Source organism: Meleagris gallopavo, chromosome 5, assembly GCF_905368555.1.
Source record: "Meleagris gallopavo chromosome 5, MGAL_WU_HG_1.1, whole genome shotgun sequence".
In the NCBI taxonomy this organism is placed as follows: Eukaryota; Metazoa; Chordata; class Aves; order Galliformes; family Phasianidae; genus Meleagris; species Meleagris gallopavo.
In genome coordinates, this window is record NC_139408.1 from 54,603,652 (window position 1) to 54,619,906 (window position 16,255).

Below are 16,255 nucleotides of genomic sequence, written 5' to 3' on the forward strand. Positions count from 1 at the left end.
AAAGCAAACCCAATATTAAAATAGAGACACACAATAAAAGAGCTGAACAAACTTTTCTCAGAAATCATCAAAACACCATGCCAAGAACAAGAGGCTGCTTCAGGATCGGCAGAGAGCAATCACAGGGCGCCAGAAGAGAACAGCTTCTCAGACAATGTGATGGGAAAGGGGCCAGGGAAAGCTAGAAGCTTATCTATAACCACAATAATTATCATTGTTGGCAGCAGCTGTCGAACGCGAGCCGTCTGAGAGGAACGGGGTCACGGTGCTTGCTGTCACAGGGATTTAAGGCCAGCAGCTCGGCGATGCAAAGTGACAGCCTGCCGGCCCGGGCTTGCTTGCGTGGCTTTTGTAGGGTCCGGCGAAGGATGTAATAAGTGTGAAGGGGAAAAACAAATTCCGCCTGGAAGGGGACGCGCCTTCTTGAAAAGCCACATTCATTTGAGAAAAATGCTCGACACTGCCTCGCTGGAGAGAGGAATCAAACGAGCCATTCACTGCCAGCACGCTCAGAAAGGGATGGAGCAAAGCCCTGATTTGCATCTTGCAGAAGGCAGCACGCTAAAAATACACACATGTACACCCAGAGCAAAAGCAAAGGCAGGGTTTCATTGAGCAAGATGCAGCAATGCACCGACGTCGGCATTGCTGGAGCGTTCTTAAAAAAGAGGAAAAAAGCAAATGTTAAAAATATTCTTGTGCTGCATTACAAGCTGAAGGAAAATTCAGTGATCTCACTGTGCAGTAATTTCTCCCAAAGCAAGGGAAGCAGGCAAAAAAATAAATCTACAGAGAGAGATAAAGTATCTCACTGGCCGTAATCTTTCCACGCTGCAAGCCAGACAATAGCTGTTTAGCTTACAAATGTCTGGGTTAAACAAGGGGCCAAGCCTACAGGTCCTTTCACATGTGAAAGTCAGCTTGCTTCTACAACACCCAGCCCTCTGCAGCAGCAGATCTGTGCTCTGCTCAGAGATGGGCACAGGGCTTGGTACAGAGTTTTCTGAAGATGCAGGGGCTGAGCTGAGCCTGCAGAGGTCCCTGGGTGCAGGCAGCACAGGATGGACCCCACAGCATCAGCTCACGCTGGGTTGATGTCTCCTCTGGGGCAGGAAAGAGCCCAGGTGGGTGCCAACTGCTGGAGGAGAGCAGGCCTAGATCTGCTGAAAGTCAGGGCTCACTCCTCCTTGGCATGTTACATATTTATGTTGCTAAATATATCAGTGCCTAGAAATCACGATGGGAAAAATCATACAGCCCCACGTCCCACTTGCTGGTCTTCTAGGAAGGAACTCAAAGGGCACGGCAGACAGGCAGTGCTCATTCCTGTTGGATTAATTCATGACAACTCATTTCCAGCCATCACTAGGAGAGAAAAACCTGCTGGTGATGGCATATGAAGAACTTTACCCAGAGAGGCATCTCCAATGCCCCTGTAGTTAAGTGCTTGAGTAGCTCCCCTTCATGCCAAAGGCGCTGTTTGTGTGTTTGTGTGCACAAACATCTTGCTGAATTCATCTGAACCTGCTCTGATTGCATGCATTGCAGGGGAGCTACCCAGATGGTGCCCTGGTCCTGTTGCTTTGCTCTTTAGCAGCTTGCTGACGCAGACGCACTCATCCACATGCTGCTCTAAGCTCCACTTTCACTGTAATCCCTGTCATTCTGACTACTGCATTTGAGGAAATAAGGAAATCCCTAGAAGCAATGCAGAGCAGAAACCAGGCACTGTTCCCCACCCGGAGGTTTTGTTTGCAGTGTGCCAGGGAAGGAAGCCACGCGGGCTGCCCATACTGGCCCTGCTGTCCTGCAGTTGGACAAGGCAGGATTTGGGCAATGCATCCACAAACCCACCCTATGACTGCACTGCTTGGGGCAGCTGGCCTTTGTGCCAAAAAGCAGAAGAGCAGCTTGGTGCAGCAGTGACCCTGCAATGGAAGGTGTAAGGCTACGGCTTACAGGGTGCAGCTGCCCCGCCATGGATGAGCAGCACCCCCAGGTTGGAGCACGACACCCCTGTCCCCCAAATCAGCCATACCTGGAGAGAAGGATGTTGCAGTTCTGAGCTCTCCGGCCATCTATGACTGAAAGCTCCTTGACTTTGTGCCGGGAACTCAGTGTGTCATCGATAGCATCTTCCTTCTGAAAAAATAATAGGGAGAAAAAAGAAAAAAGCATGGAGAAAAGCCATGAAGAAGGCATTTAGTACTCTCAGCACATACCACTGCAATGCACAGTGGGCCCCCATTAATCAGGAGTGTCACCACGGGTTACGGGTAAAACCCATAGCCTGCAACTGAAACACAGTAAGTCACTTCATAAACCAGAACGGGCTTTGAAGCCACTGGTTAGAAATGTAAATATTTTCTCAGACAGGGAAAATTTAAGAATCTGCAAACGCACAAGCATTGCTGAATAAATAAAGCAGAGCTTTCTTAGCATACATATTTGTGATACTTTGTTCAGTCCTCACATGAAATACTTCATTACGGGTGGCTGCACACAGTCATGACTGCTGTTGTCCTGTTCTCCAGCCATTTGCAGCCACCCTTCACGCATCAGTCCCAACAGCAAATCCACCAACAAAAGCTACCAGACTTCTAAATGCAACCTGCACTGTTTGAGGCTCTTTCAGGGAAATGCTTCCAAAACAAGGGATTTGAAAGCACAAATCCCTGCGCCATGAACACCTAAATCTCCTCAGCAGCTGCTACCTTCCAATGAACAGCAATATAGAGTGCTGTGGCCGCACACGGATGGATAGATGTAAGTGATCTGACAGGGTTGCCTGAGAAGCTCAGATTGAGCAGTTTTAATTGACCACGTTACATGTTTTAGTAAGGTTAAGAAACTAAAACCTGGCTATTCAACCCTACTGGGAGGAACATAACCCAGAGCTGCGAGGTCCCACGTGCTGCAGATGAGCGCTGAATGTTTCAGAGATAGAACCACCATTCTATGGATAGAAAACAAGCAAAGAAGGTTCCACTTTTTACTCTTTTTCTTGCATGAATTAAAAGAACACCTATAAGGAATGGGAAACTGCTGGGATAAGCAGTGCAGAACTCTGCTGAGCTCCTCCTGTAGGTACAAGCTTGTTTATCTCAATCTTTAAGGGAACCTCCAGGCAGGGTCTCCCAGCAGTGCTCGGCTCCCCTGCATAAAGGTCAGGCTGGATGGGACTCTGAGCACCTGATGGAACTGTAGGTGCCACTGTTCATGGCCATGGACCAGATGGCCGTTAGAGGTCCCATCCAACTCCAGTGATTCCATGACTCTACGATACAACTGTGACCCATTACATACGTCCCCGTGTCCCCAGCCCTGCCCTCACCGCTCCGACACTGCAGATGCTCACTTACCTGCCGGGAGTTACTGCTCACAAAGAAGTCCTACAGCCATAGCAGAAGCATGAAAAAAGGCAGTAAAAACACATGCAATTCAGTGATCTCGGCAAAATCCAAAGGAATCAAAGCACGGTCAAGGGAAAGGCATCACACAGTGGGGTGGGAAGAAAGGGAGAAAGCGCTCGGGGTCGGCCAGTGCCAAAAAGGGAGGGTGGGAGAGTGGTGGGATGAAGGGATGCAGAGGAGGAGGAGGAGGAGGAGGAGGAGGAGGGAAGGAAGGGAGGATGCTGCATGGATGGGTCACACCAAGGTGCTTTGGTGCTAGGGTGCCGGGGACACGTAGGGGACCCTGCCAAGCCCTGTCACCAGCGCCGGCCCCATGCAGCACCGCTCAGCCTGCTGCGCCAGGGAAGAAAATTGCTGGGTTTTGTGAATCTGAGAGGATAAAGTGTCACCACGACTGCCAGGAAAAACAGGGCTTTCAAGTGGAAATAACGAGATTCTCATCCCGGAGCAAATCTAGCCACAGCAAAACTTTACCATTCACCATGGCAACGCATTTCACCTCGACTTGTCCTCCTGCAGGGATGCTCCCCCAGTGCCCAGCCTGCACTTCGTCCTTCCCAGGACCCCACAGCCCCACTCAGCAGGCTAGAAGCATGCGCAGCAAATAACCTCTACCATGAGACCACACACACACACAAGGGAGTTTTCCTTCCTTGTTTGCTGGGCTGCATCATTTTTTCTACGAGTGCATTTTGTTGTTTTTCATTTTGACTTGGCTCAAGGTCCAGCAGAACTGCGATGGGGAGGGAGACTGTAAAGGTGCATAAGTAGTTTGTTGCGTGTTGTTGTTTTTTTTTAAAGAAAAAGAAAGCACGTAGTGGCCAGAGGTCAGCTGGAGGGAGGGAGCCTCCAAATGCAGTTCATTTACAAGAGCTCTTCCTCCCACCCCTCCGCTCGGAGGTGACGCAGGTTTTCCCTTGACTGGCTGCCAGCAGTTTATCAGCCCAGGAACCTGTGTGTGGGTTTGGTTTGGTGGGAGAATGGGAAATGGCTTTGTTGACGACACAAAACATCCCAGGTTTGGCCACGGGTACCTGGCAGGGGGTTGAGCCTGAACCTGAGCCCTCTCTCTGCGTGGCTAGCAGTAAGCGAATGGTTCTCAGCAAAGGTTCAAGACATACAACAACGATGTGTGAAGCTTTCCTGAAGCGTGGAAAAATAACGCTGCGGCCGAGAAGCAGAACAAAACGTGCTGGGAGACAAGGAAACATCAGCCAAGAAAAGAAGGAACCAACCCTTTGCTGAGCATCCCAGCCACTCAGTGGAGGTGCCAGGGCTTCCTTCAGCAGCGGCTTTGCAAGGAAAGGGGGACCGACAGCCCTAAATAAAGATACCCAAGCTGCTATTGCTGTATTTCAGAGAGATGTGATGAAAAATGCAGCCCTATGAGTGAGCCAGACCTGAGGCTGGCTGCCAGCAGAATTGGACTCCACAGATCAACAGAGGTGGTAAAGATGCTTGACAAAACGATTTGCAATGGCCCTGTGTGTTTTCCTTCTGTATCTAGCAAGGTTGGTAAGTGTTGATACACAGTCCCAGGGACAGGGGATGTTCCCAGAGCTCCACGACAGGAGGATGCAGGCCAGAGGCTGCCACAGAGATGGGAGGGAGCTACTTTCCTGGTAGCCCTGAACACCTGACACTGTTCTGCCAGCATAGGGTGGGGATGCTCCCAGGGGTGGATCCCAAGGTGTTCAGTGGGGAAGGGTTTTTTTCCCAAGAGCTGCAGAATTCACTGCAAAGCCTACATGTACCTCCCAGTCTGGGATGTGGGAAAAGCACTGAAGGAGATGCTTAAAACTAAGAATGTAACTAAGTCTGTGTGCTACTCAGATGGGGATTTCCAGGCACTACAGCAACACAAGCAGCCAAGTCTCATCTGCAACAGAGCCGCCTCACCTACAACAAAGGGTAAGGGATGTTTCTGCCCTACAGATAACTCCAAAGTTGCCTCCAACCTGCTGGGGGCATCAACTGCACCTAGCAATGACACTCTTCAGCGTGAATAAATGAGCAAACCCTGATGCCTGAAGCCCTACAGACGTCATGTCTCAGAAGAAATGGTCACTGAGTATGTGACTTTCAGCATAGGGCTCAAGACAGGAGAAATGCCTGCTGTGAGCTATCAATTTAGTTTTTATCATCCTTCCCCCAAAGGATAGGCAGTTCTCACTGCACTTATTGGCCACAGTGATGGGGCACACTCACAGCTCCTATCCATAGAATCACAGAATGCCTGGGTTGGAAAGGATGTTCAAGTTCATATAGTTCTGATCCCCTTCTGTGGGATGGTTGCCCCCCACCAGATAGACTAAGCTGCCCAGGGCCCCATCCATGGCCTTGGGCACCTCCAGGGACAGAGGCACTCAGCTCTCTGGGTAACCAGTTCCAATGCCAACCAGCAGAGACCCTCCAGACACCAAAACTTTGTAGCAGTGGCAAAAGGAGTATTTACAATTTTTGTCTACCTCCTCACTGTAACCATTCCAGGGTACGCAACCTAATAAGAGAAGAATGAAACTGCCTCAGAGAGCTGCATTTTTCATCTCAACAGCACAGCTTTGCATGCTCAGGAGGTGCTGCAATGAACAAGACCCTGTCATCGTGGAAAACTGGTGACTTTCATGGACCCCACCTGTCCCATGAGCACCCTGGGGACTCACAGGTGGGTGAGGACGTATGTTTGGTACCAGGGACATTGTCAGAGAGCTCCACTTGCACAAGGCAATGATACCAAGAGGCTTTATTTGGCCATGATGAATTTGTGTGTCGTGCTCCCATGGATGGGGCTGTCAGCAGCCCAGCTTGATTCCAGCCACAGCAGCACCTCACAGGTAACACCTCCCCTCCTCTTTCCCCATCTCCTTTCTAGATGCTCTCACATATGGGAACATCTTTTGCCAGTACTACCCCATCTCTGGCTCCCGTGTTCAGCTCCTTTTCAGTGCTTATCCCACCTGGGACAGAAACCCATGCCACAGCCCTCCCTGCAGCATCTCCCCCTCCTTGCTGAGCACAAACTAACCAGCCACCTCATCTCACTCAGCAGGACCTCAGTCAAGCCAAATAATGTTCAGATTTCTGCTGGGCAGTAATTAGCAGCACATCAGATGACTCTGACTCTGGCCAAGGGCAAACCATCCACTGACATGCTAAGTTTCCATTCTCACTTCCTTTGAATTTCCATCTCATCTTTTCCACCTTCAGAAGGCGCTGGTTATGCTCCAAAAATGTGGGGAGCAAGAGCCAGCGCTGTATCACCTACTCCCAAAACACACCAGGGCAGCACCTACTCCTGGTTTGTTACTCTTGATATTTGTTCTGCTCTAATCCACCCTGATCTTGCCCTCCATTAGCCTCCAGAACAGATTAAGCTCTCACACTAAGGAGATTACGTTTGGGTCTGCTCCTTCCCAGCCCCATCCCTGTGTCTGAGCCTGGCCACAGCAGGACAGCCTGGCCTCTCCTGCCTACCCTGCAGCCAGGTGAGCGTAACATTTTCAGCCTCTCTCTCACTTTTTCTCTTGCATTCCTGAAAAGCCTCATAGCTTGTCAGCACTAATACTCCTGTCAGGGGTGAAACAAGTGTCTTATTTTCTTCATGTGCTTTGATGCCTTCCAAACTGGGGCCATATTGCTTGAGAAGGAGATTAAAAAGCGAAGTCTTTTGTCTGCAGTGTCATTCCTTTGGTTTGGGACTTGCATTTTGTTCAAAGCTCACATACTGCTCTGGGCTCACTACAAAAATAAAAGAAGAGATCCACCCATGGTAGATGTGGGTAAAGCTTAGTCCTTCTTGGCCAGAGAGGGATATAAATTTTCCACCCAATACAGAGACATGAAGCAGTGGCTGTTAAGAGCGATCCAAAAACATTACCCAACCATGGCCACATCTGGGGGCTATTTTCATACATTCCCTGTCATTTTTGTTTGTTTTGTGATCCATCATTATGACACAGGCATGCCCGTGCCATGGCACACGCGGTCAGGTACATGGGCTGGGGTAAATTCAGTCACATCTAGCTTTAAGCTACCATTTCAAGGCAAAGGCACCAGCAGGCAAATGAGAGAATAAACCAGATCGATTCAATCTGACAAATAAAGCACTAGAATGAAATAATGGCAGGAAGAGTGTGTTGTCACACCACGTGACAACAAGCAACTTCATAATCACGGCATCTGTCCCAGATGCCTGTGCACAGCCCCAGCCAGATGTTACCTGCTGTCTTTGGTAGGCAGAGAATGTCCTTTCCAGGTCTTCGAGATCCAGGATTTTAAACACTTTTGCGTCATCTATATCGGTCCACACAGTGCCTGCCAGCTTATTCTGAAAGACAGAGGGAGCACTGCACATTGGAGTGCCCTACTGCAGAGCAGTATGGCCCTCTGAAAGTGCAAATGAAGAATCTCTGGCTTACCTCAGGCAGCTTGGACCAGTTGAAGGACTTCAGGGCATTTGTTGGTTGTGGGATGCTCTTCTTCTTGAAGGCAAAGCCCAGCGGTGCTCCTGGAGGAGGCATCACCCCATCCAGGGGTGGGGGACCAGGAGGTGGCGGGGGGCCACCTGGAGGAGGTGGGGTGGGGGTGGCGGTGGGGGACATCCCCCTGGGAGTGGGGGTGGCGGCGGAGGGGGAAGGAGGGATCCTGGAGCTGGAGGTGGTAAAGGACCACCAGGAGCTCCTGGTGGCAAAGGAGGTCCTCCAGGGCCGGCAGCACAGATCACCCTCTGAGAGAGAAAGAGAGGAGGGACTGGTCACACAGAGGGAGGGCACCATCCAAAAAACACCTTTGTTTCTGGCCAAAATTTAAGCACCAGAGGGAGTACACAGAGGCTTCAGCACTCTTGACTGAGGTCAAATGCAGATAAAGAGGTGAGATAGCTCCCTCCCCAGGGATGGTCATCTTCGTGGCCCTACAAACAAGCAACTTTCTTAGCTCCCTTTGTAGCTTGGCTTCCTGAAATCACTCCACAGCAACTCTGGGGGATTTGGGATGAGGTAGCAAAGGGGAGGAGGTTTGGGGCCTCACCCTGCTCATCTCGTGGAGCTGCGCTGTGAGATCTGCCACCTGCTGCTTGACCTGTTTGTGCTCACTGGACTCCTTCTCCAGCTTCTCCTTCATCTTGTTCAGCGTCTGCATCATTTCTTCCTTCTCCTGGGCCTTTGCATCACACTCCCGCTCCTTCTTCTCCAACTTCTGCTGAAGCTCGGAGTGCTCTGAAACAGCCCCCCACACCAGCCTATGAATCCATTTTAATGTGATGAACACTCCAGTACAGCAAACAGCAGCGTGTGGGGTTATAAAACCCATGTGCACACTTTCCTCATATACAGCTGAGGGAAGGGAGTGTGTGCGATACCCTGACCAAAGCTGCCTCTGTGCTGCAGACCCCATGAAGAAACAAGAATCTATTTCCTTGGTAAGCCCCATAGCATAATACAAACCCAGTATTCACACAGAGCCCATTCAGTGCAATATGTAAATGCTATCTGCCTAGCTTACTATGCACGCTTAGAGTTAACACACTTAGAGTTAATGCCTTTCATTTTTCCATCACTCACCTTTCCGCATTTTTTCTGCTTGCTCTTTCCACTGTTTAACTTCATTTTCGTTGACTAACCTAAAAGCAGGAGACAAGCAGCGCTGTGAGACATCCCTCATGCGGTCAGCAAACACTGCCAGTAAAAAACGTGACTGAGAAGCAGTGTGCAGAGGAGCTGGGGCTGTGCAGGGTGCAGCTCCCATGCTGGTATTTCAGACACTTCAGCTGTGCCTTCCCACGGCTCCTGGCTGCACGGTTTGCACACTGGCATGTTCTGCTCCCCTCCAGGGACTGTGGCTTGTCCAGCCAAGGAGCAGAAACATCACTGTGAGAGCAGTGAGTGATGAGTAAGGCATAGTGACAATGACAGTCAAGAGAAACAGCTCACTGAGGACACAGTGGTTGAGCTTAATTTGTATGCACATCTTGCTGAGTAGATCTAAATGATCCAACTCTGCCAGGGATGAATCCCAAACCTTGCCGCCCTGCCTGCTATCCCTCTTGAACAGCTGAACTCACGCAGCAAACCCGAAGAATGGTGGATGAGCACTTACATTCGGACAACATTTTTGATATTGAAGTTTTCCAGGGGAGTGGCGTCGGGGTCCTGCCCTTTGTCACTCTGAATGACGATTTGCTGTATGATCCTGTCCAGCAGCAGCCAGTACTGAACAGTGTTGCCGCTTCTTTTATCTGGATAGGAGGAAGGGGAGAGGCTGAGAGAAGCAGCAGGGATGTGGCTGCCCCCCTTGGACAGGGGAGTTGTGCTCTGAAGCCTCTGGAAGCGTGTGGTTTTGCTCCCCACACCATACTCACAAGGCATTTGGAGACAGTGGTGCAGGATGGACATAAAGTGCGGATATGCCTCTGTGTGAGTAAGCCTCTTTCTCGTCAGCTCAAACATCTGAGTTGCACTTTTGGTGTCTATGTGAACCTGCAGAAGAGAGCAAAGTGTCATCTGGCCTACGGACCAAAGTGAGCAACCAATCCTACAAGCCATCCGCATCCAGTGAGAAGAAAAATCACAAGAGCCCAGTGAAAGTTGAACAGCACTGGTCCGCAGCCAGGAGAGAAGAGACATGAAGCAACGGAGCAGGGCAACAGGAGGCAGATTTACAGCCACCAAATTTGATTCAAAAGCCAGAACTTTGCTCCAGTCTACAGAGGTGACTTTAAAAAGATCTGTAAGATCAAACGCCAGTCTCTGCACCAGTAACTTTGACACTCACCAGCTCAAATCTTTTTGCAAATTCCAGTTCATCTTCATTTCTAAGCATTTCAAAAAAATCTAAATGCCTGAGGAAAGAAAGGAAAGAGAAAAAGCCTATTAAAAGTGGATATGTGCATGACAGTAAATAAAAGGCAGCCAGTTTGGAACAGCTTCCAGAACAGCTTGCTAACAGGCAGTGGTCCAGAGACAAGTGGGACTTGAAACACCAATGAGAACTTCAGTCTAGAGCTCCCACAGCTCCACATGTTTGTCTTCACTCTTGCCAGCTTGAAAAACCAATTCAGAAAGATAGAGGGCAAAGTAATTGCAGCCTTTCCAAGGAGCCTCTTGGAAGAGAAGAAGAGGACTGACAGCATCCCACCAGGGTGGTACAACCCTCCCAGCTCAATTCTATGCGGGAGTGCAGCAGAGATGGGGTTTCTTCTACTCTGAATTTGGTGATACCAAAGCATTTCCTAAAGAGGAGCCAGATCCCAAAGGCCAACTCCAAAAACCAGAAATCGTGCATGTAAGGAAAGGGAAAAAATAACAGTGGGCTGTGTGTCCCCACTTACCGGTCTAGGGTTGAATTTTCATGCTCTCTTAGTTTGTCAATGACTGGCTGGATTCCAAGCATGAGAAATTCATATCTCAGGTGAAGTCTGAAATCCAGGCTTTCCTGTGAGGGACAATTGTAGGGTTAACACAGCAAGGTGCACTTCCTCAAAAAGCTTCCTGAAAACCCCAAGCCCACCGAAAGACCACCCTGTGCAAGAGAGCCCCAGAGCTCACCACGCCTGCCCCCTGGCTCAGGACTGCATTGATGAAGGACATGATTGCTGTCTTGAGGCTTACTTCATCCCGATACCTTCCTGTGCTCTTGTCCAGGTCATTGATCAGCGTCTGTCAAATGTACAGTGTAAGTTAACAGCCCAGGAGCTGCAGGATCTACTCCTGGTGGTCCCAAAGCCCCCACAGAGTTCACTGGTGACACTTTCTGAACCAACAGCTGCTGCTTGCTGTAGCACAACTCATACAGAACCTGTGCCTGCAAACATCTGCCCATCCAGATGTACTGCAGCTTTACTTTCATTCCTGACAACTCTATAAAAGCAAGCATTGTTGGGGGGAACTGCCTTAAATAACTTTTCCCATTCTTTGCTCAGCTGTGGCTCTCAACAGATACAGCATTGGTCTGGCGTAATTCATAGACTATCAAAATTCACATGGCCATAGCAAATCATGCATACATGGCATTCACATACCCAGAAGAAGAAAAGAACAAGAATACTGATTTGGGCTCTCTGGAGAGGCTCCCTCTTCCCCCAGCACCGGTGATGGTTTGGCCAGACCCAGATCCAAATTTTGGAAGTGTAAAAGTGAGTTGAGAGGCACCCACCTGAAAACGAGTCCGTTCGCTGGCGTATTTCTGGTAGTGCAGCATAGCCTCCAGTACCTTTTTGTGGCCGCCAGGAACCAGGCACACGGCGCCCATGATTTCCAGCACTGCCACCTTTGTCTTAATATTCTCTGTGCTCAGACTCTGAGCGATTACGTTAATGCTCTCCGAATGGGCCAGGACGTGAGCCCGGCCCAGGGAGTTGTTCATTAGTGCTTTTATACATCCAATGAGCGAGGTATGTATTCGAGACTCTGCTGTCTCATAGTCCATGCTTTTGAGAAAGTTCAGAATACATGACAAGCCATCCAGGTCGATGAATCGGGTTACAAACCTGTCAGGAAGAGGGATGTTTTAAAATCAAATGCTAAACGACTGCTCAACTCACCAATAGGGCTGACTTGTCTGTTCTTGTAAATCCAGAATGCCTTTCTGTAAATTTTCCTGCAATGGTCTTTGGATATAGCAGAAAGCCAGCAGGACTCCTACAGCCCAGAGCACAGCAACAGAGTTGCAAAATTCCATCCTTCCAATCAGAGGTGAAGAACTCGCTATGGTGCAGCCACTCTGCTGCAAAGTCTCCCCTATCCCCACCCCGAGATTTAGATCAGCCTCCTTTAGGACCAGTTTTGGAGAGGATGGGAAGAAGCTTCCCAGCTGTGAAACTGTCTTCTCACCAGCTGCAGCCAACCCACAGAAACCCCAATGACAACCAAGCCCACTCCCTCAATGCCTGCTGGACCTTCTGCCTCCTGCTGCCTCTCCATCCACATCCTCCTCAGCTGTGCACCTCTCACACATTTTTAAGCAGAGATTTTAGATTTTGGTGATGATTTCTAATGCTGCTAAATAGCAAGCAGACTCAACAAAACATGCAGACATAACCCACCCAAATTGCACATGTGTTTCCAAAAACACCTCTTTCCCTGATGCCATGTGGCCGGGTACATTCTGTTTTGGCAAAAGGGGTGGGCTTGCACAGTAAGTGAGCCAAAAAACATCCCAGCACTGGGATGAGTTTAATTTACAACCACTAGTGTTCATATGCAGCAACAAAAGTGTTATTGTGGCTTGAGTGAAAACTGATTTCTCTGCTTGAAAGGCCAATCTTATTTCAGGAAAGTCAATAGGAAATTTGTTGTTCACTTCTCTGAAAGCCAAAATACATCCAGCAGGTAAAGTTTTCTACATAGCCTTCTGCATCCCTCTGAATTTCACAGAATCATTAAGGTTGGAAAAGATCACTAAGATCATCTAGTCAAACCATCGACCCACGATTTCAGTGTGATGGACTCACAAAGCACTTTCAAGCACTCTTGAAAGTTTCACTGCAGACTACCACCTGGGAATGGTAGGAGCCAGCACCAACAGTGCTGGATTTCATGGAAACCAGCTGCTAAGCCAACCTTGGGAACTCCTTGCCAATTACTACCACCAGAACCATTGCAGAAGACAAATGGAAATGGAGTGTAATGCATTTGCAAACAAGAGCTGTGTCTTCTACAACCACAATGGGCAGTGCAATTATAATGAAACACTTCCCCATTAGAACTCAACCTGAGGCATCTGAAAGATTTTGTGCTGATGGTTCTCTGCAACTAAAAAGACTGAAGAAAAGGAACAAAATGACAAGAGCTGATTCAAAAAAGCAAATGTAATTTCAGAGCCTTTGTGTCCCAAGTCTCTTCCCCATCCTGCACTACTCCCATTTCCATTTCTATTCTAAAACTCTTCTGCCAAAGAACACAAATCAAAAGCTATAACCAGAGCAATAAAGCAAGGAAATGAAGAGAATTGCCTCATTGGTTTCGTCCTCAGTGCAGTCTTCAAACTTTCTATTGTTTTATTTCTCTCCTCCTCATCTTCTTTTTCCAAAGCAATTAGCGATTTCCTCTGCAAAAGGAAAGATGTAAAGGAAATGAGGTGCAGGCACAAGCAGAAGGGCCACGAGCCACTCCAGTGTGCCAAACCACAGTGCAGGAGATGGAGCTAGGACCTGAAACCAACTCTGAAAGCAGAGACACTTATGGGGAGGATACAGGAGGCTAAGGCAATGCTAACAGAGACTCCACAGGGAAAAGGTGCTAAACTGTGATGGGGGTGAGAGAGGTGGGGTCTTTTAGCTGGTAATTGCGCATCTCATGTGCACCTGTGTAGGTGGGGGGGCTGCAGGGATGTCCTGCAGCCCAAATGGGACAGGATCTTGTATTCACATTTGGGGTCAACAGGGCATCTCCCAGGTCTCCCAGTGCAGCCTTGCCTTACAGGAACTGTATTTCCCACAGTGCTATTTCATTTTTACCCAGCACAACCACCACCAGTTCAGCAAGGAACAGAATGGTAGCAGAGATCTCACTTTCCTTGCAGCAGCAACTTGGTGCCTCTCTGCCACTGAATGATCAGACAGCTTCCTTAAAAACCAGCCTGAAAATCCCTGTTTACCCTCAGTTTTGCAGCCTTCTGGCTTGGAGCTAGATGAAAGACCCCTGTGCCTTGGAGAACTTTGTACTCCAGAGCAGCATCCAATGAACAATGAAACCTCTTCCTGCATTTCTCCTGGCTTAAATCACTGCCATCAGTGCTGTAGCACTGCAGAAATACTTACAGCAGCCATTGAGTTCAGCTGATCGATGTAAAACTCAGGCCAGCTAGTGGCCCCTTTATTTTCTTCTTGGTCCTGCAGAGAGTGGGGAAAAGCAAGACAAAGAGAGTTGATCAGAAAAAAATGGCATTAATGTCTCCTGCCCTTTAGAGCCAACCATCTATGACGTTCCATCGTGCTCTCACATTACTTGATATCAATACAGGCTCAATTTTCTGTGTTCTGAACTCACTGCTGATAGTTCCAGAACATTACCTGATCTATTGAATACACACTTTTTTATATACAATTTTCTTTATGCCATCTATCTGTGACTAAGCTCTGCCCCAGTGATGCTGCATCAGTCTGGAATCTTACACTCAGATTTCTCTTGTACTAACTCTACCGTGCCCTTGAAGTTTTGGCTGTACAGCCTCAGTGAATGTGCTTTAAGGAAAAAAAAGGAGTTTTTACAAGCTACGAAGGCTACATAAATGTGACAAGAACAAGATTTCACACCTGGAGGAAGGCTGTGACATACCAATAGGAGAATCTCTTGGCACAAAACAGACAGCTCCCCTGGGGATTCATTAGTTATTAGGAGGGAACAAGCACATGGCAATGTCCCCTGTCAAAGGATGTCCCCCTGAGCCCATGACCTATGGCAATGATTGATGCAGAGCCCTATTTGGTCATCCCAGTTACAATGCTCTGCACCTGGTGAGACCCAGCAGAGGTTTTCAAGGTCTGCCATGTTCCTGTAGGACATCACCAACAGACTACTGAGCCATGCTCAGATAAATAACACCGCATGTATAGATGTTCTGAAGGAACAGCTCAAGACCAACTCTTTTCTCCACTCTATTTCCCCTACATTTCTACCAAAAGAAGAAAAAGGATACAAAAAATGCATCTCCTTCCGGTTGGACCAGAAGAAACAATCCAGCCCTAAATTTAAGATGGAGCTTGAGGTATTTATGAGGGTTAACCCACACTGCAATTCCTTGCTAGGGAAGGAACTGGACAAGGCACTCTCGTACTCCCACATCTGTGCGTGCAGACAACTACTGATAGTCCAGTTGATTTCTGCAAGTTAACAGAGTCCAAAATATTTACTTTGGTTCAAGAGGCATAAATGTTTGTGCATCCAAATTTCTCAAGGTACAGCTTGCCAAGAGGACAAAATAGAGAATTAGTGAGCCTTTGTGGTGCGTGGCTATGGGATGGGGACAGGAGAAGTTCAAGAGTGAGCAGGTGGCAGCCCTTCAGGCATTTCCCCCAGCATGCCAAAGGTGAGAGAAACTGCTTATCCACAGATCTGGTCAAGTTTAAAGCAAATGAAAAGACTTTTCTGAACAAGAAGACTGTATTTACGCCTCCGTGCCCTCTGCTTTATTAGTTTGGGCTGCTTGCCCTTCCTTCTCCTGCCAAGAACCCAAGTTTTGAATGAAACACTTGATTCACCTTCTCTCAACTTTTTTTTTTTTTTAATCCAAATGGGAATCAGCAGAATTTTTTTTCCAAAGATGTTAGAAAAACAACTAAAAAATCTGTCCTACCCACTGCCAAGCCTAATAAGCCTGCAGGAGGTCCCAGTGCCTGCCTGTGTTGGTGGGAGAACCATTAAGACCTGTGCTTTGCCAAAAAGTTTTTGCCAGCTACAGGTGTCCCAAAATCCCCATAAAATCCCACAGGTCATGTCACCTGCCATCACATCCCCAGCCACTGTGGGGACCAGTGTGGTGCCCAAATCCAGCAGAGGAGAAAATCATTCCCATCTTGTCCAAATACTGCTGCCAACATGAAAAATGCTCATCTGCTGGTTGAGAGAGAAACACTGATTCTGAAGGGGAGAGATAGATATGCTCTGGTCTTTCCACAAGCAGGGAAAATGGAAGGCATGGGCTTCTCTCTGCTTCCTCTGCTTGGAAAAGTTGCCCTGAGTAGAAAAGAAGAGGATGGAGGGGCAGAGGTGAGACCTGAGACCTCTTGCTGTCCCTTGTCAAACAGACCAGCTGAAACAACTGTCCCTAAACAACCCATCTGGCTGCTAATCTTGCTACATTTTTGGCCACATTTGGGATTATCATCCCAACTGGCTGTTTAAAGT

General features: G+C 48.4%; 1 protein-coding gene across 1 annotated transcript in view; it reads right to left on the minus strand.

Moving 5' to 3' along the window:
* Positions 1 to 16,255, minus strand: part of DAAM1 (dishevelled associated activator of morphogenesis 1) — an 82,781-nt gene that overhangs the window by 14,172 nt on the left and 52,354 nt on the right. The window contains 14 exon segments of the mRNA XM_085225833.1: positions 2,039 to 2,142; positions 7,633 to 7,740; positions 7,832 to 7,992; positions 7,995 to 8,139; positions 8,442 to 8,629; positions 8,975 to 9,033; positions 9,510 to 9,648; positions 9,772 to 9,889; positions 10,185 to 10,251; positions 10,741 to 10,844; positions 10,958 to 11,068; positions 11,565 to 11,898; positions 13,363 to 13,457; positions 14,170 to 14,241. Coding sequence (XP_085081959.1) covers positions 2,039 to 2,142; positions 7,633 to 7,740; positions 7,832 to 7,992; positions 7,995 to 8,139; positions 8,442 to 8,629; positions 8,975 to 9,033; positions 9,510 to 9,648; positions 9,772 to 9,889; positions 10,185 to 10,251; positions 10,741 to 10,844; positions 10,958 to 11,068; positions 11,565 to 11,898; positions 13,363 to 13,457; positions 14,170 to 14,241 — 1,805 coding nt within the window.